The 19,955-nt window shown below is 45.3% G+C and overlaps 1 protein-coding gene across 6 annotated transcripts in view; it reads left to right on the plus strand.

The window, feature by feature from the left end:
- Positions 1-19,955, plus strand: part of LOC109896763 (dedicator of cytokinesis protein 4) — a 141,568-nt gene that overhangs the window by 66,011 nt on the left and 55,602 nt on the right. For all 6 annotated transcript variants that reach the window (XM_031831906.1, XM_031831911.1, XM_031831910.1 and 3 more), the window contains exons 13-16: positions 7,733-7,858; positions 13,147-13,271; positions 13,912-14,074; positions 16,152-16,258. In XM_031831906.1, coding sequence (XP_031687766.1) covers positions 7,733-7,858; positions 13,147-13,271; positions 13,912-14,074; positions 16,152-16,258 — 521 coding nt within the window. The remainder of the gene's footprint in view (positions 1-7,732; positions 7,859-13,146; positions 13,272-13,911; positions 14,075-16,151; positions 16,259-19,955) is intronic.

The following is a 19,955-nucleotide window of genomic DNA, read 5'->3' on the forward strand; positions in this document are numbered from 1 at the left end:
TCAGTGTTCGCTTTGTTATTATTATTTTTTTACTAAAATGCTTTATTTCACTTCAAATCACGAATGACTGGTATGCTGTGTGATAACATGAAGGAATAAAGGATCGATTGATACAGTAGCCTATATAAGTATTGAAATATAGGCCTCAGTAAGTTATGGTAATAAGACTAAACAGAATGAGCTCTTAGGCCTACAGCTCGATGGAAGTTATACCAGGCTGCTATAGTAAGCCTACTAATGATAATGACATTACTTATTATAATGATGATATTAATAATAATAGTAATATTAACAAGAAGAAGGAGAACAAGGAAAAAGGAGGGTTATTATTATTAGAAATATAATTTCTCGGACAATTTGGAACAGTGTAAACAACACTAAAGAAATTATAAATAATACCAGAGAGGCTGTTCTAATAGAAAAAAGTGTAAAGCTTTTATTACAGCATAGAAAATATTAAAAACAGCCGTGGAATTGTTTATCCAACATGTTGTTGCTAGACTATTTACCTCTCTGAACTACCGATACCGGATCCGGGAGCGTGACTACACCCTCAGGCTCATTACCATATGAATGAAATGAAATAAATATGCCTGCTCTCGAGCTTAGCCTTTTCTTAACAACACTGTCATCTCAGATTTTCAAAATATGCTTTTGAACCATAGAAAATCAATCATTTGTGTAAGAGTGTTGATGGCTAGCTTAGCATTTAGCGTAGCATTTAGCACATAACATTTTCACAAAAACCAGCAAAGGAATCAAATAAAATAATTTACCTTTGAAGAACTTCAGATGTTTCAATGAGGAGACTCTCAGTTACATAGCAGATGTCCAGTTTTTCCTGAAAGATTCTTTGTGTAGGACAAATCGCTCCGTTTTGTTACTACACATTTGGCTACCGAAACGAACCGAAAATTCAGTCACCAAAACGTCGAACTTTTTTCCGAATTAACTCCATAATATCGACCGAAACATGGCAAACGTTGTTTGAATCAATCCTCAAGGTGTTTTTTCACATATCTCTTCATTGATATGCCGTTCGTGGAAGCATGGTTTTTCTCAGAATCCCATGGAAAAATACCAGCAGCTGAGTTTTGCGCACCAATTTCCACGCAGGACACCGTGCGGACACTTGGAAAATGTAGTCTCTTATGGTCAATCTTCCAATGATATGCCTGCAAATACGTCACAATGCTCCAGACCCCTTGGGGAAACGATAGAAAGGGTAGGCTCATTCCTGTCGCATTCACAGCCATATAAGGAGATGATGCAAATCGGAGCCTCAGAAATCCTGTTCATTTCCTGGTTGCAGAAACATATTGGTTTCGCCTGTAGCATGAGTTCTGGGGCACTCACAGTGAAAATCTTTGCAGTTCTGGAAACGTCAGAGTGTCTTCTTTCCAAAGCTATCAACTCCATGCATAGTCGAGCATCTTTTTGTGACAAAATATTGCGCTTAAAACGGGAACGTCTTTTTATCCAAAAATGAAATAGCTTAAGACAAAACACTCAAACAGGCAACAGAAGCAGGATCTGCCTCTCACTGTCAACTGCGTTTATTTTCAGCAAACTTAACATGTGTAAGTATTTGTATGAACATAACAAGATTCTACAACTGAGACATAAACTGAACAAGTTCCACAGACATGTGACTAACAGAAATTGAATAATGTGTCCCTGAACAAAGGGGGTCAAAATCAAAAGTAACAGTCAGTATCTGGTGTGGCCACCAGTTGCATTAAGTACTGCAGTGTATCTCCTCCTCATGGACTGCACCAGATTTGCCAGTTCTTGCTGTGAGATGTTACTCTTCTACCAAGGCACCTGCAAGTTCCCGGACATTTCAGGTGGGAATGGCCCTAGCCCTCACCCTCCGATCCAACAGACGTCCTCAATGGGATTGACATCCGGGCTCTTCGCTGGCCATGGCAGAACACTGACATTCCTGTCTTGCAGGAAATCACACACAGAATGTTTTTGCCGTTGAAGTCTGGTGAGGACCTGCCTTACAACAGGCCTACAAGCCCTCAGTCCAGCCTCTCTCAGCCTATTGCGGACAGTCTGAGCACTGATGGAGGGAACTCGGGCAGTTGTTGTTGCCATCCTGTACCTGTCTCGCAGGTGTGATTTTCCTATGTACCGATCCTGTGCAGGTGTTGTTACACGTGGTCTGCCACTGCGAGGACGATCAGCTGTCCGCCCTGTCTCCCTGTAGCGCTGTCTTAGGTGTCTCACAGTACGGACATTGCAATTTATTGCCCTGGCCACATCTGCAGTCCTCATGCCTCCTTGCAGCATGCCTAAGGCACGTTCACACATAGGACACTAAAGAGGTCTTTCTACTGACTCTGAGAAAAAGAAAAAAAGAAAGATGCCCAGGATCCCTGCTCATCTTTCTTTTTTTTCTTTTTCTCAGAGTCAGTAGAAAGACCTCTTTAGTGTCCTATGTTTTCATACCTGTGACCTTAACCTCTAGCGTCGAGCAATCCCGTATCTGGGAGCGTAATCATAGCCTCAAGCTCATTACCATAACGCAACGTTTCCTATTCATGAAAATCTCAAATGAAATGAAATAAATATATTGAAACACAAGCTTAGCCTTTTGTTAACAACACTGTCATCTCAGATTTTCAAAATATGCTTTAACCAAAGCTACACAAGCATTTGTGTAAGAGTATTGATAGCCTAGCATAGCATTAAGCCTAGCATTCAGCAGGCAAAAACAAGAAAAGCATTCAAATAAAATCATTTACCTTTGAAGAACTTCGGATGTTTTCAATGACGAGACTCTCGGTTAGATAGAAAATGTTCATTTTTTCCAAAAAGATTATTTGTGTAAGAGAAATAGCTCCGTTTTGTTCATCACGTTTGGCTAAGAAAAAACCCTGAAAATGCAGTCACTTACAACGCCAAACCTTTTTCCAAATTAGCTCCATAATATCGACAGAAACATGGCAAACGTTGTTTAGAATCAATCCTCAAGGTGTTTTTCACATATCTATTCGATAATCTATCAGTGGTGGCAGCTGGCTTCTCATCAGAAGACAACGGAAAAATACTGCAGCTGGAGATTACGCAATAATTGTGACGGAGGACACCAAGCGACCACCTGGTAAATGTAGTCTCTTATGGTCAATCGTCCAATGATATGCCTACAAATACGTCACAATGCTGCAGACACCTTGGAGATAACGTGGGAAAGGTAAGCTGACTCCTAGCTCCTCCACAGCCATATAAGGAGTCATTGCCATGAGGTGGTTTCAAAAAATGCGTCACTTCCTGATTGTATTTTTATCAGGGTTTTTTCTGTAACATCCGTTCTGTGGCACTCACAGACAATATCTTTGCAGTTTTGGAAACGTCAGAGTGTTTTCTTTCCAAATCTGTAAATTATATGCATTGTTTAAAACGGGAACATTTTTCATCCAAAAATTAAAAGAGCGCCCCCTATATCGAAGAAGTTAATTGCCTACTGCCTGTAAGCTGTTAGTGTCTTAATGACCAATCCACAGGTGCATTAATTGTTTATGGTTCATTGAACAAGCATGGGAAACAGTGTTTAAACCCTTTCCATTGAAGATCTGTGAGGTTATTTGGATTTTTACGAATTATCTTTGAAAGACAGGGTCCTAAAAAAGGGATGTTTCTTTGTTTGCTGAGTTTATATGGATGATTTATTAAGCAAGGCACATTTAACAGTTAGGCTATTGATTATAGACCTAATTAAGTTGGCGTTTCCTCTCTCCTCACTTTTCATTGGCAATTTAAGCAAGGGCTGTTTTCTCATCTCCTAACTCCGCTGCTGCCTCTGCCGCATTGTTCTCAACACCAATATGCTGGTTAACTTTGCTATTATGCTTTGCTATTAGAAACGGAAATGCGCCAATTCAACAGCGCACTGATGTGTTTCAGAACCTCGGACAGCGACCACTACCCAACGCGGGAGAAAGCACTTTTATTATAAAATAATATCATTTTTATTTGTGTTTTGTTCTTGTTCATTGTTCTTACATAATATAACCATATACAATTTCAGTACCATATCTTAGACTGATGGACTGTGCCATCCCAACGGCCTCCACAGTGGATTAGTCCACTCAGACAGGTGTCTTGTGCACCATGATATATATATATATTTTTCTACAGCTCGAGTAAAGACATTTTGGTCGACCGACAGCCTATCGACCAAACAATCGGCCAGTCGACTAAATGGGGTCAGCCCTAATAGCCCGGCGCCAGTTAAAATCCCAAATGAAAGATTGGCTTTGGAATGAATTAAGATGTTATTTGCTCAGTTGAATTGATAAGCGAGAAATTGGAATTAATTCCCAGACAAAGTTAACTGGGGAATGATGCTAAGTAGGAGAACAATATCCTTACAGAGATACACTTTAATCAACCATTTACTGCACGCTCTCTGACTCAATGGAGTTAAATGAATAAATTCTATAAGATGATGTTATAATCCTTATATCATATGCATATTACAGTAGTATCTAGTAGTCTGTTATGTTGTTGTTGATACCAGATAAGACATGCATATTTGATGTAAACTAAGAGGATGGGGATTCAGAATGCTTTTAAGATGTGTTGATTTTTCAGGAGGTTGCAGAAGAGTTTAGGCGGTTTAGACATCGAGGTTATTTGTGGCAGTTTCCATGCAGGATGATATGGTCCAATAACAGTGTTCAGCTCTGCTGTATTTAGAAGAATCGGTACCCATGCAGTTGATAGAGGTGTGTAGCAACGTATGATACTGTATGCTTCAATACATCACCGAAGGGGAAAGGGGGATACCTAGTCAGGCTGCCATAATCAACGTCCACGTTATTGACGCCCGGGGGGGGGGGGGGGGGGGGGGGGGGGGTTGTTGTTGGGGGCTGGGTAGAACGGCAGATTTTCCCACCTAATAGGCTCAGGAGTCGACCCAGCAACCTTTTGGTTACTGGCCCAACGCTCTTAACCGCCGGCCTCTTTCCATGACATGGACTGAAACCGGGCGAAAGCTACGATCCCTTATTCATGTCACTTGTTAAATCCACTTCAATCAGTGTAGATGAAGGGGAGGAGACAGGTTAACACTAGAACCGCTGGGCCTCGAGGGACCCAGTTCAACAGTGTAGATGAAGGGGAGGAGACAGGTTAACACTAGAACCGCTGGGCCTCGAGGGACCCAGTTCAACAGTGTAGATGAAGGGGAGGAGACAGGTTAACACTAGAACCGCTGGGCCTCGAGGGACCCAGTTCAACAGTGTAGATGAAGGGGAGGAGAAAGGTTAGCACTAGAACCGCGTGCCTATTCCAAGTCGGCCAGAGGGGACTGATAAGACAACTGTGATTGGGTGAACTGATATCGGTAACATATCATTTTAAGATTAGGCCTATAATTAGAATGGATCAATACAATAGAATGGCCCGCCCTGTTCTTCATTCACAGTCGGTGTTTACGTCGCGATGCATCGTTCTCGTCCTCTTGCTCATCAACTCACCCATTCTCCCCATTTCTCCCCACACGCACGTCACATCACATGATTGAAGTAGAGTTGATGTGGTGGAATTATTTAGAAATGCCAATTTTTTCTGACCCTGGCCTCTTAAGTTGTGTTAAATCAGAAGATCCAGGCAGCTTTCCATCGAATACCTTCCAGATTGCGTCATCGATCATACTCAGTGCCGGATCAAGCTTCCACTTTCCTGTTTCACAGCCGCTGAGAAGTGAAACGGGGACAGTTCAAACTGCATCACAGTAAAGCTGTGTGCATTTCATCTGAATGATGATGAATGCAATATGGATTGATACGGCAGTTGCTGATGAATTATGTCAAACCAGTGCTGTTTGGCTCATTGAGGAGCGAGGGCACATTCATTAATTATGATTCGGCATTAAAACTTTGACAGAGCCACAGTGTACGGAGTAGTTCCACGGAAACCCTGCATGTTGAAAACCTTTTTTAGTAACAGCACGTTATGCATAAAAAGCAGATGAGTCATTCCCGAAGAGGTAGAAATGCTGACTTCTACAGAACAAACCCCATTACATTTCCCTTGGATTTACTTGACTGAGAACACTCGTTTCCCCCTGCTAATTCTGTGTATTTAAAGCCATCCCACCATTCCTACTGTACAGGTATGTATCCGCTTCATTTCAATATCAACTCCAGCCTCTTACACGTTCTGCTGTATTGCAGCAGGCTACTATATGACTGCACTAAAAGACAATCAGTTGAGCCTCTCAGCCCTGTAGCCAGGTGACTGCACGCCTCCACTCTCTTCTCCACAGGTCCTGCCCTTATAAATCATTGATGCAGGAGGCGGTGGAATAACTTGCATAATTAAAGGCCTTTAAATTCATTAGTCTGGTTGTCAGGGGAACAATTAAAATGAGCAGTGGTGTGCAGTGCTGTGCTGCGTAGCGGGGCTTGCTGTGTAGATCTTCCAAACTGCCGACCAAAACCAGCCATGGAGGAATATTAGCTAGCTGCTGGCCAATTTACAGGGAGAGACGAATTAAGAAAATATGAGAAAATCTGAAGCAGAGGAACGAGCGAAATGATATTGGTTTGAGTAATCATAGAGAGAGGATGAGAGGGAGCGAGAAGAGAGAGAAAGAATAAGCAGGAATAGAGAGATGGAGAGAATATGGAGAGAGAGAGAGAGAGAGAGAGAGAGAGAGGGAGGGTGCGGAGTCAGCAAAAGTGACAGAGAATGAAGCTCCGCAATGGGCAGAAGCAACACAGGGCTGTGTGTTGTTGTTGAACAGCGGAAATGCTCCATCCTGTTGCTCCCTGTGCTCCTTGTGTTAAGTTGGTGAAAAGCCAGTGAGGAGGACAGAGGGGAGAGAGTGTCAAAGTGGTGGCAGGCAGGCAGCCCTGAATACTCTTGTGTGTTACTGTGTAGAATAGCAATGAAGCAGGGGTTTGCCTAATTGTGGCCCTGGAGTGGCTGTGAGGCTGTGCTGTGCCATGGGCTTCATCCACATGAAAGGGAGGGCAAGGCGGACATGCCCCAAGCACTGTGGAATCTCCCCCCAAACTTAATGGGTTTCTCGTCTTAGATTATTGATCAAGCCTTGACTGTGCCATGTTAAAACATAACGTTACTGTGGAAGGATTTCAGTGTTGTTACAAGACTGCTGCCTCTGTATTCCTGTGGTTTGAGCTGTGACAGGCGAATCTGTTCGAGGAATGTGTGTGTGTGTGTGTGTGTGTATGGATATTGTAGTTTGGGGGAATTAAACCCTTGCCATCTTGGGCCACAAAGTGCCGTAGCTTCTCCTTTTAGCAGGCCGGCGAAATATGTACCAGTTTCTAAATTCAAGAATATATTGACCTGAAACATTTCAGAATGACAGGATCAGTGGTCTGGTTGACCAAAATACTTTTCCACTTCCTTGAAAACCGGAGCAATATCTAGCATGGCATCAAGGAAATATGGAACGATATGAAAATGAAAAAATATTGAAAATAGAAGCAAGGGTTTTATTCCAAGGCCACAGTCTGCAATTGTACATCTATTGGTTGTTTTCCAATATATTAGATGGAGACGACACCGATGCTTTTTCTTTATTATCTATTCTTAAAGCATACCGTAGTCTGACTCATGGTGTGTGTGTGTGTGTGTGTGTGTGTGTGTGTGTGTGTGTGTGCACGTGAGTCACATCTTACTACATGTCAAGTATTCAAGATGCGTCACTTTAATTCTAAACATTTGTGTGGGCTTCTTCTGTTCCCAGGCCTGGCTGTATCTCTCCAGTTGCTGCACGGGGACATTGAACAGCTGAGGAGAGAGTACATGGTGTTGTTCACCAGAGGAGTGTCCATCACCAAGAAACTGGGCTTCTCTGACATCATCATGCCAGGTAAGAAACCACCCACGCAGCTAACCTCTTGGTCAAAACATAACGACGTCTGTACTGCACTGCTTTTGCAGGTAAATCTACACGCGTGGCCAATGTACACCGCCGGCTTCACGGAAATGGTTCGCTACCACAGACGGCGAGTCACGTGGCCTGCTATAGTAGGCAGACAGGCATCAAGGCATTCAGTTACTGATGGATTGAATGTTAGAACCTAAGCTGCTTGGAGCGTTGTAAGGTCGTCGGTGCCTGGTATCTCAGAAACGGCCCGCCCTCCTGGGATTTTCACGCACAACGGTGTCTAAGGTTTACAGAGAATGGTGCGACAAACAAAAAAACAGTCAGCGGCAGTCCTGTGGGCACAAACAGCTTGTTGATGAGAGAGGTCGAAGGAGAATTGTAAGAATTGTGCAAACTAACAGGAGGGCCACAAACCGACAAATAACGGCACCGTACAACAGTGGTGAGCAGAACGGCATCTCTGAACTTTTCCTGGAAAAAGGTTAGGTCCGTTGATAACAATTGAGCAACAATTGAATGCCAGGCCTAATAAACTGTCTGGTGAGTGTGTATTGGCATGAATGACTGTACACAGTAAAGTGTACAGTAAAACGTACTTGCAAAACAGACAAAGCCATTGTTTGAAAGAAGAAAAAAAGTGATGTGAACGTCCATTCACATAAAATGAAACCGATTGCTGTGTGTCCCCTAGTGTTTTGCCTTCTACAGCAGCTCAAGATTTATATTCACAATCGTTGTCAGAGTCTGCTCCCACTTTCACTGTGCCCCTGGGCTAGGGATTTTAGTGTGTGTACGCTCCTGTAGGCAAAGGATTATAGTCAAGTCTCTCCAGGCTGTGTGTGTGTGTGTGTGAGAGAGAGAGTTGATCTCTCTGGGTTGAGTTGAACCCTGGAAGTCATTAGATAGAGATGTGGAGAGCTATTTGTGCGCACACACACACACACACACACACACACACACACACACACACACACACACACACACACACACACACACACACACACACACACACACACACACACACGGGCTGGAAGAAGACGACTTCCTCTCATTTCCTTTCTGTGGCTAACTATTCTCTGAAGTGGATACGGACCTGTCTTCTCTCGTGCAGATGTTGCCTTGCTGCATTGTGCTACCTCTCCAAAAACCCTATTTATAAAACGTGTACCACTACTTCTCGGCTATCTCCTTCCCAAGACTGCCCTTCAAAGGCTGCCTTTGAGCGTATACATGTGTCCTTTCCTGTAATTATTCTCTAGGCTGTGAAGTTAGACAGACCTCCTCAGGAGTCTGTTTTCATACGAGGCAGCTACTAGCTACTCTTGAATGTCTGTGTGTGTGTGTGTACACTTGTCTCAGTACAGGTTGAACACTTCACTGGCTCAGATAGTATTGTGTTGCTGTACCCAACTGAACTAACACTTCCACCAGCTCAGAATGTAAGTGGGGGGGGATGTAATTCTCCTTATCTCACAAAGTAAATGAAGAGCATCTGGTTTAACTGTCACACCTTGTGGTCCGGGGTACCGGGTGATGAGGTAATAGAATAGCACATGAATGTGTTATCACTAGATGACTGTGTGTGTAGCATCCGTGTCACCCGTCTGAATCATACTGCAGGAAGCACCTGGCGTCTTGAATGCTATAGTCGCTTAGCCGTACTGTGACCATACATCCACTCTACTTCCAGAGCCCCACACACTCCTGAAAGTGCAGGCGCAAGTGAAAACCAAGCACGTTGATTTATTTGTAATATTTGACGTGTTATTGTCAGCTATACGAAGTATGCAGGGAGGGTGCCGCTATACGCCTTTTTCCCAGCCGTGGAGTGTTCAGATTCAGAACCGTCAAACCCGTCTGCCCTGAAAACAGACCTGTGCCCTGTGCCAACCCTGTCACTTCCATGTCTGCCACTGGGGTGAAGAGGTCACCCTATCCTTGCTGACAGTGTGATGTGTCGATGCCTTCTCTTTGCTGTAAAACAGACTTTTCTCCTTAACGTATTTAACTCTAACATGTATGTGTATATCATAAACGTAAATTACCACTGAACAAAATATTCCAGGTTCGGTTTACATGCAATTATATTAACATCCATATACTTAATCCGAGTGACGAGGAGGATTATTTAAGATGCTCTTTGAAGAGGTACGGTCTCAGATGTATTCGGAAGATGGGCAGGGACTCTGCTGTCCTAGCTTCAGGGGGAAGCTGGTTCCACCATTGCAGTGCCAGGACAGAAAAGAGCGTGGCCTGGGCTGAGGGGGAGCTGCCCTCCCGTGGGGTGGGAGGTCCAAGAGACCTGAGATGGCAGAACGGAGTGTACTGCTTTGATGTTTGCAGAGAATGACAGGGTGTTATCCAGAGTCACGCCAAGGTTCTTTGCACGCTGGGAGGACGACACTCTGGAGTTGTCAACCGTGATAGAGAGGTCTTTGAGCGGGCAGGCCTTCCCTGGGAGGAAGAGCAGTTCCATCTTGTTGAGGTTGAGCTTGATATGACGGAGCCGAGTGACTTGGTGTATAGAGAAAAGAGGGCCGTGCCCTGGGGTACACCAGTAGAGAGAGTACAGAATGCAGACACAGATCCTCTCCACTTCACCTGGTAGGAGCGGTCTGCCAGGTAGGATGCAATCCAAGAGTGTGCAGTGCCTGAAGCGCCCAGCCCCCAGAGGGTGGAGAGGAGGATCTGATGGTTCACGGTGTCAAAGGCAGTGGATAGATCTAGGAGGATTAGAGAGAGTCAGCTTTGGCCGTGTGGAGAGCCTCCGTGACACAGTCTCGGTTGAGTGACCCGTCTTAAAGCCTGACTGGTTAGGATCAAGAAGATAGTTGAGAGAGAGAGAACTAGAAAGTTGATCAGAGACGGCACGCTCAAGTGTTTTGGAAAGAAAACAAAAAAAAGGGATACAGGTCTATAGTTTGATGTCAGATGAGTCGAGTGTTTGAGGGGAGCAACTCGGGCCATTTTGAAGTCAGAGGGGGACGCAGCCAGTGGTCAGGGATGAGGGAAGTGAGGAATGGAAGGTCTCAAGAGATGGTTTGGAGAAGGGAGGAGGGGTTGAGTGGCCTGGTTGTCAGGTAGCCAGACCTCACTAGTCGCAGGATATCATCTGGAGAGAGAGGAGAGAAAGAGTTCAAGGCATATCGTAGTTGTGTGAGGGAGACAGGCGGACTTTAGAGGCCGAGTGAATGAGTAGGGGATGTAGTCAACCTTTACTCTGCAGAGAGGGAGGATGATTATTATATGTAACTAGGCAAGTCAGTTAAGAACAAATTATTATTTACATTGACAGCCTAGGAACAGTGGGTTAACTGCCTTGTTCAGGGGTAGAATGACAGAGTTTTACCTTGTCAGCTCAGGGATTCGATCTAGCGACCTTTTGGTTCCTGGCTCAACGCTCTAACCACTAGACTACCTGCCGATTAAGGAGAGAGGAGAAGGTGGAAAGGAGTTTCCTCGAGTTAGAGGCAGAATCTTGACATTTTAAAGTGGTTTTAGCCACGTACAGAGGAATAAATAGGAAGAGAAGGTAGATAGGAGTGAAAGGATGATAGGTCCTCCGGAAGTTTAGTTTTCCTAAATGTTTGCTCAGCTGCCCGCAGCCCTGTTCTGTACAGCCACAGAGAAGGAGGGGAAGGCCGACCCTGCCTGGAGGAAAGGGGACAGTGCGAGTCATAGGATGCGGAAAGGGAGGAGAGTAGGGTCGAAGAGGCATAATCAGGAGACAGGAGGGAGAAGGATTTAGCAGATGGGAAAGAGAACATAGGATAGAAGAGGAGAGGAGAGAGAAGTGAGAGAGCGAGCGAAGATTGTGACGGAGCATGAGCATCTGGGTAGGGGCTGAGCGGTTAGGGTTAGAGGAAAGGGAGGCGGAAAAAGAAGTAAAGTAATCAGAGACCTGGAGAAGGGTTGCAGTGAGATTAGTACGCAAACAGCCTCTAGTAAAGATGAGGTCAAGCATATTGCCTTCTTTGTGAGTTGGAGGGAATTGAGAAAGGGTGATGTGAAACGAGGTAAGGATGAGAAAGAAATGAATCGATGGCAGACGTTGGGAGGTTGAAGTTGCCAAGTACAAAGAGTGGTGAGCCATCATCAGGAAAGGAGCTCATCAGGATGTCAATCTCATTGAGGAAATCTCCAAGGGCACCTGGTGGGCGATAGATGACAATAATGTGAAGCTTGAGTGGCAGTGACAGCATGGAATTCAAATGAGGAGATGGACAGGTGAGAGAGGGAGGAAAGAGAAAATCTCCACTTAGAAATGAGCAGACCTGTGCCACCACCGCGACAACTAGATGCTCTCGGACTATGAGGAAACAGTCAGATGAAGGAAGAACAGCTGGAGTAGCAGTGTTCTCTGGGGGGGGGGGGGATCCAGTTCTCCATCACGGCCAAACAAGTCAAGGGACTGAAAGGCAGCATAAGCGGAGATGATTGGCAGTTCCAAATGCTGCCAGGGAAGCCAGAATATCACATGGGTTGCGCGCGCAGGGGACACTAAATTAGAAGGGTTGCGTCCAAGGGTGGGGAGCGTCTGTAAAAGTCTACAGGGAGAGGTCTGAACAGATATGAAAAACACACACAAAGCTTCAAAAGAGTACAAAGTTGATTTGTCTGTAAACAACTAGGTAAGATACTCAAGTGAGAGAGTGGTGTGGCGCCTTCCTCAAACAACTCGGGAGAAGCGTCTTTGTTTCGTCGACGTTAAGCCGCTGCTAAGAAGCCAGGGGAGACTGAAGAATTAACAATAATTGCTAATTGTCTAGCAGAGGTGGAGAATACACCACCTCATACTAATTGCTGACTGCCCTAGGAGAGGTGAAACCGCTCCCCCTCCAATACAGCCACTGATTACCAAAACAAGTAACAGATTGCCCTGCCATTGCTCTGCCGCTTGATCCTGGTTGTGTCAACAACTATTTGAAAATGATGAGCAGTCAGCATTTCACACACCAAGTAGACCACTGGGAAGACAGGCGGCACCGCTTAAAGTAGATGGCCCCAGCTGGCATAAAGACAGTACTAGACCACAACAGACTAAGATTTTTTTAAAGTGTATTTCTCACTCCTGGTAGTATCAGCAATCCTCTAGCTATAGAATGAAGCAAGTGACTCATGTTTTTATACTTGAAAATATAATCAACCAAAGACTAGATGAGTATGCCTGTTATTTCCACCGGTAAAAAGAAGGAACCGTCGGTTCGGTTGACCTGTATCCAGAGTGCAACATTCTTTCTGCTTGAACCACTCTGTTCGCCCTCCTGCAGGAGAGATGAGGAATGACCTTTACGTGACACTGGAGAAAGGAGAATTTGAGAAAGGAGGGAAGAGCGTTGCCAGGAACGTGGAGATCACGGTCTATGTGCTGGACATCGAAGGCCAGGTCATGAAGGTAAGATCATCCATTCCTTACGGTGTTTCATATTACAGGCATGATTGTGTTCTGGTCGTTGTGTTTTTGTGACCTGGTTCAATCAGACTGAACGAGGCAAATGTTGTCTAATGCTGAAGGCCTATATGGGTACAGATGAACAGGTATTGGTTGTGTGATTTATCTATCTGCCTCAGCTAGATGTGAGATGAGGATGGGTTTTGGCACATGGTGTTGGTCATTGGTAGGGTACTAGTTTTCTCTGTAAAACACTGTGGTTTCCTGATCAGACAGGATGCTGCAGCCATACGCAGAAAATATATTTGATTCTGCTGCTGCTAGAGCTCACCTCTGCATGCAACCCTGTCACTCTCTCAGCCAGAGCGAGAGACTGAGATTGCTGTGCGTCACCGGTCCAGTACACAGTGTGTGTGTCCTGCAATCTCCCTCCTCCTCTCTCCATCTCTTGCTTTCATCTCCACTGCCTATTAATGCCGCTCTCGCCCCACTCTCTCCTCACTCCTCTGCCCTCTCTTATCTACCCCTCCGCTCTTTCCTCTTTCCTCTCCCCCTTATCCCTCCCCTCCCTTCTCTCCCTACCTCCCTCTCCCCTCTCTTTATCCTCCTCCGTCTTTCTCTCCCCCCGCTCTCTCTCCTCCAGAGTTATGTAGCGGCTGGTTCAGGGGAGCCTGGTGGCGATGAGTACCACTCCTTTGTGCTCTACCACAACAACAGTCCCCGCTGGGCTGAGCAGATCAAACTACCCATCCCTGTGGACATGTTCAGGGGCGCGCACGTCCGCTTTGAGTTCAGACACTGCTCCAGTAAGACACTACTCCACCACTACTCTGGGATAATGTATTGTGGGGGGTGTAAGAGGGCTGCGTGTGTGTGTGTGTGTGTGTGCGTTTGTCTGTTTCTTTGTCTGTGCCTCTGCGTGTGTTTCTGTGCGTGTATCTGCCTGTGTGCGTGTGTGTGTGGACTCCAATATATACTACTGACATTGGGAATGTCGTCAGAGTGGACTCTTATCTCTCTAAAGGAACTTTTAATTTGGGCAGCACAGCCAGTGATATTATGGTTGTGGTGTGTTTGCTGTTAACTAGGTGCTCTTTTAGCCCACTATCGAGGCTAGCCTGCCAAGAGAATAGATGACATACACAACTGAAGCACAAGTCAAAAAAACATTACAACAACTTTACCCACACCGCCGCCGCCACCTACTGTATCTCACACACATCTAATGCTAATATCTTACATTTGGTGGTGGCTCCAGTGATTGCAGTTTTAGAGGTTCTTCTTGGTTTCTATGGTAACATCTATCTGTTGAGACTGTGGGGTCAGTGTTGCCAACTATTTGTCATTGATAACTGCTATTTGCTCCTTGATTTGTCGCTAGAAGTTCCTAGATGACGTTATTCCGTTGCCACGACGATGTCACAGCACACATTTACCTTGCTGCGGCACATCTACGGTCCCTGATGTAGTGTTTTCCCCCACTCTCCCACCTGTGCTTCTCTGCCTGTGTGGAGGGGTCTGAAAACTCTATAAAATATAGCGCTAAATTAGCAACACTGTGTGGGGCAGAAGCCGTAAGGTCAGAGGTCACAGTTGGGTCAGAGGTCAGGGGGGAGATTTAAAGAGATCTGTGGGCGTATTTAGATTGAAGAGAGTTGCAGCAGATTTCAATAGACATAATATGTACATAAACCTTTCAATTGACATTAGCATCGGACTGTCATGATATTGTAAGCTTATGAAGTATGCCGGGAGGGTGCCACTGTACAGTACAGTGTGACTCAGCTATTCAGAAGCATGTGCGGACAATAATAAATAAATACAATTATCGCCCGTACACTCATTATATTTTAACTTCAAGACAAAAGCCGTTTCTGCTAGCTAGCTCATAATGTTAGCATATAAAAAATGAAGGGTTTACCCCTCCCATATGAATATATTATCTTACAGCATTAGAACAAACCAGGCTTAAATTTGAGATCATATAAATCATAAAATTGCAACTGACAATGTGAGTAATTCACTGGGGAGTGGACATCAGCTGTTTAACGTGACTCAGTGCAGCCAGCCAGGCAGAGTTGACCTCTTTTGTTGCTTCTTAAAGCTATGACAACAATTTCTAAATGACATAGGCTGTTACTGCAATTGAAGTTAACTCAATAAAACAAGTTTCAAATATAAGGATATGTCTATGTCTATATATTTCAGCTGTTTCAAAAACATTGCTCTGCTGCTACGATGTTTACTGTAGGAGTGTTAGGCTCAACGAGACAGTTCTATGTACACTGCCCTGCTTGGAGGGGGGACAACTGTCAGACAAATGTCGCTCGCTACCTCCTACGGTTAGTGGTCGAGACGTGAGCATTTCACAGCTTTACATTACAGTAATTAGTCTAGTCTCTGCCCCCCCCCCCCCCGATACCTCTCGAGAATCTCCTTAAACTTTCAAAATCTCCTCATATTCCTCTTCCAGGCCTGTAGTTGAGCGAGTCTCAGTATGTCACCCTCTCCCACGACACCGAGGAACAATTCCCACGTGACGTCCACTCCCTGCTCTGACACTCGCTGGTGTTGTTTTTAAACCCGCTACCGTAATAAAGGCACAATTTTCCCTCTCTTCCTCCAAGGCTCTAAACACAGCGATAGAGCTTCCAGGTTTAATGGATGCATAACACAGGAGACTGCCGAGGGGAGGATGGCTCAAAATAATGTCTGGAAGGGAGTGAATTGGAATGCTATCCTCCCCAATTAAGGTGCCACCAGCCACATGTGATGCGTACGTCTTGCACTCTATAGCATAGCTGTCTGATTGTAGAGTACTAGAGAGTAGCGGTGATAGTGTGTTTCCCGATAGTGACGTTGGATGTGTGCGGTGTTCCACAGCGAAAGACAAAGGGGAGAAGAAGCTGTTTGGCTACTCCTTCGTTCATCTGATGCAGGAGGACGGACGGACATTGCCGGACGGCACCCACGAGCTCATCATTCATAAGGTACTGTACACACACACACGCGCGCGCGCGCATACACACACACATACAATCACTTCTCACCTGTCCACCATGATAGTCGTCACTTAGGTAGGCGTTTCACATTAGTGGCGGATGAGTCGATCCACACTGTTTCATGTAAAGCTCTGTGAGACCTTGAGGGAAAAAAAGCGCTGTAATAAGCCAGTCCCATTACCATGATTGACTGTGGCTGCTTGGCTCCAGAGCGGTGGCCAGGTGAGTCAGATGCTTCAGCAATGAGGAGGCTAGCAGGATGATGAGTTATATCTATTTATGTAATGTCCACTAACCATGAGACATGGGCAGAGCTGTGTGTGTGTGTGTGTGTGTGTGGGGAGGGGGAGGGGGAGGGGGGGGAGTATTTTCTGTCCTCACGCATGCCCAAATACACACGCGCGCACACACACACACACACACACACACACACACATCACATGCTCACACTGCTATTTCCCGCTGATACTTTTCCAGCTTATACTCTGTCATAAACAGGCGCTTGCCATCCCAGCTTGTTTTCATTACTACCCCAGTAAGCTCTCCACTTAACCCATGGCCTGTCCAAAGCAAACAGCATTTAAACCAACCCTCAGGCATAGTCAATTAAACACAGCTCGGCGTTATGGGGCCTGTTGCCTGTTTTGGGGTGTAGCTCTGGGTAATTGTAGGTTGAGATCGACAGGGCTAGGGAACATAAGCTGCAGAGATTACAGAGCACACAATAGTTCTCTGCAGGCTAGCAAGGAGCTGTTCTGCGAGGCGGGCAAGGCTAGTTAGCACTGAGGCTGTGGGTTAAGAGAGCGATAGGAAGGGGTACAGAGCACTGTAGGTGGTCTGTTAGTGTTATAAAAAGAAAGGCATGGTAAGAGAGCATGCACAGGTTGTGGATAGTCTGAACTCTTCGGAGACAGAGAATGAGACACAGGCAGGGGTAAAGAGGTTTTGGCCTGAAAGAGAGACAATATAATCCAAGGTACTGCAGAGAGACCGACAGGTTGTAGGTTGTCTGGACCAGTGGTTCCCAAACTTGTTGTAGTCCCGTACCCCTTCAATTATTCAACCTCCAGCTGCGTACCCCCTCTAGCACCAGGGTTAGCACACTCTCAAATGTTTTTTTTTTCCATCATTGTAAGCCTGCCACACACACACTATACGATACATTTATTAAACATAAGAATGAGTGTGAGTTTTTGTCACAACCCAGCTCATGGGAAGTGACAAAGAGGTCTTATAGGACCAGGGCACAAATAATAATATAATAAAAATCAATAATTTTGCTCTTTATTTAACCATCTTACATATAAAACCTTATTTGTTCATTGAAATTTGTGAATAACTCACCACAGGTTAATGAGAAGGGTGTGCTTGAAAGGATGCACATAATTCTGCAATGTTGGGCTGTATTGGAGAGCCTTAAATCATTTTCCATACACAGTTTGTGCCTGTATTTCGTTTTCATGCTAATGAGGGCCGAGAATCCACTCCACTCAAATCAAATCAAAATCAAATTTTATTGGTCACATACACATGGGTAGCAGATGTTAATGCGAGTGTAGCGAAATGCTTGTGCTTCTAGTTACGACCGTGCAGTAATATCTAACAAGTAATCACAACAACTTCACAACAACTACCTTATACACAAAAGTGTAAAGGAATGATTAAGATGATACAGATATGTACATATAAATATATGGATGAGCGATGGTCGTGCGGCATAGGCAAGATGCAGTAGATGGTATAGAGTACAGTATATACATATGAGATGAGTAATGTCGGGTATGTAAACATCATATAAAGTGGCATTGTTTAAGGGACTAGTGATACATTTATTACATCCAAATGTTAATTATAAAAGACGCTAGAGATTGAGTCAGTATGTTGGCAGAAGCCACTCAATGTTAGTGATGGCTGTTTAACAGTCTGATGGCCTTGAGATAGAAGCTGTTTTTCAGTCTCTCGGTCCCAGCTTTGATGCACCTGTACTGACCTCGCCTTCTGGATGATAATGGGGTGAACAGGCAGTGGCTCGGGTGCTTGTTGTCCTTGATGATCTTTTTGGCCTTCATGTGACATCAGGTGCTGTAGGTGTCTTGGAGGGCAGGTAGTTTGCCCCCGGTGATGCGTTGTGCAGACCTCACTACCCTCTGGAGAGCCTTGCGGTTGTGGGCGGAGCAGTTGCTGTACCAGGCGGTGATATTGTGCATCTGTAACCTTCTTCACCACGCTGTCTGTGTGGGTGGACCATTTCAGTTTGTCCGTGATGTGTATGCCGAGGAACTTAAACCTTCACCTTCTCCACTACTGGAGATGTGGATAGGGGGGGTGCTCCCTCTGCTGTTTCTTGAAGTCCACAATCATCTCCTTTGTTTTTTTGATGTTGAGTGTGAGGTTATTTTCCTGACACCAGACTCTTAGGGCCCTCACCTCCTCCCTGTAGACCATCTCGTCATTGTTGGTAATCAAGCTTACCACTGTAGTGTCGCCTGCAAACTTGATGATTGAGTTGGAGGCGTGCATGGCCACGCAGTCATGGGTGAACAGGGAGTAGAGGAGAGGGCTGAGAACACACCCTTGTGGGGCCACAGTGTTGAGGATCAATGGGGTGGAGATGTTGTTTCCTACCCTCACCACCTGGGGGCGGCTCGTCAGAAAGTCCAGGACCCAGTTGCACAGGGCAGGGTCGAAACCCAGGGTCTCAAGCTTAATGATGAGTTTGGAGGGTACTATGGTGTTAAATGCTGAGCTGTAATCGATGAACTGCATTCTTACATAGGTATTGTTCTTGTCCAGATGGGTTAGGGCAGTGTGGTTGTGATTGCGTCGTCTGTGGACCTATTGGGGCGGTAAGCAAATTGGAGTGGGTCTACGTTGTCAGGTAGGGTGGAGGTGATATGATCCTTGACTATTCTCTCAAAGCACTTCATGATGACGGAAGTGAGTGCTACGGGGCGATAGTCATTCAGCTCAGTTACCTTAGCTTTCTTGGGAACAGGAACAATGGTGACCCTCTTGAAGCATGTGGGAACAGCAGACTGGGATAATGATTGATTGAATATGTCCGTAAACACACCAGCCAGCTGGTCCACACATGCTCTGAGGACGTGGCTAGGGAGGAATTCTGGGCTGGGCAGCTTTGCGAGGGTTAACACTTTTAAATGTTTTACTCATGTTGGCTGCGATGATGGAGAGCCTGCAGGTTTTGGTAGCGGGCCGTGTCAGTGGCACTGTATTGTCCTGAAAGCAAGCAAAGAAGTTGTTTGGGAGCAAGACATCGGTGTCCGCGATGGGGCTGTTTTTCTTTTTGTAGTCCGTGATTGACTGTAGACCCTGCCACATACGTCTCTTGTCTGAGCCGTTGAATTGCGACTCTACTTTGTCTCTATACTGACGCTTAGCTTGCTTGATTGCCTTGCGGAGGGAATAGCTACACTGTTTGTATTCGGTCATGTTTCCGGTCGCCTTGCCATGATTAAAAGCAGTGGTTCCCGCTTTCAGTTTTGCAAGAATGCTGACATCAATCTACAGTTTCTGGTTGGGGAAGGATTTAATAGTCACCGTGGGTACCACATCACCGATGCACTTGCTAATAAACTCGCTCACCGAATCAGCGTGTACATCAATGTTATTGTCCGATGCTATCCGGAACATATCCCAGTCCACGTGATCGAAGCAATCTTGAAGC

The sequence above is a fragment of the Oncorhynchus kisutch genome, linkage group LG9 (assembly GCF_002021735.2).
Source record: "Oncorhynchus kisutch isolate 150728-3 linkage group LG9, Okis_V2, whole genome shotgun sequence".
NCBI classification, from domain to species: Eukaryota; Metazoa; Chordata; class Actinopteri; order Salmoniformes; family Salmonidae; genus Oncorhynchus; species Oncorhynchus kisutch.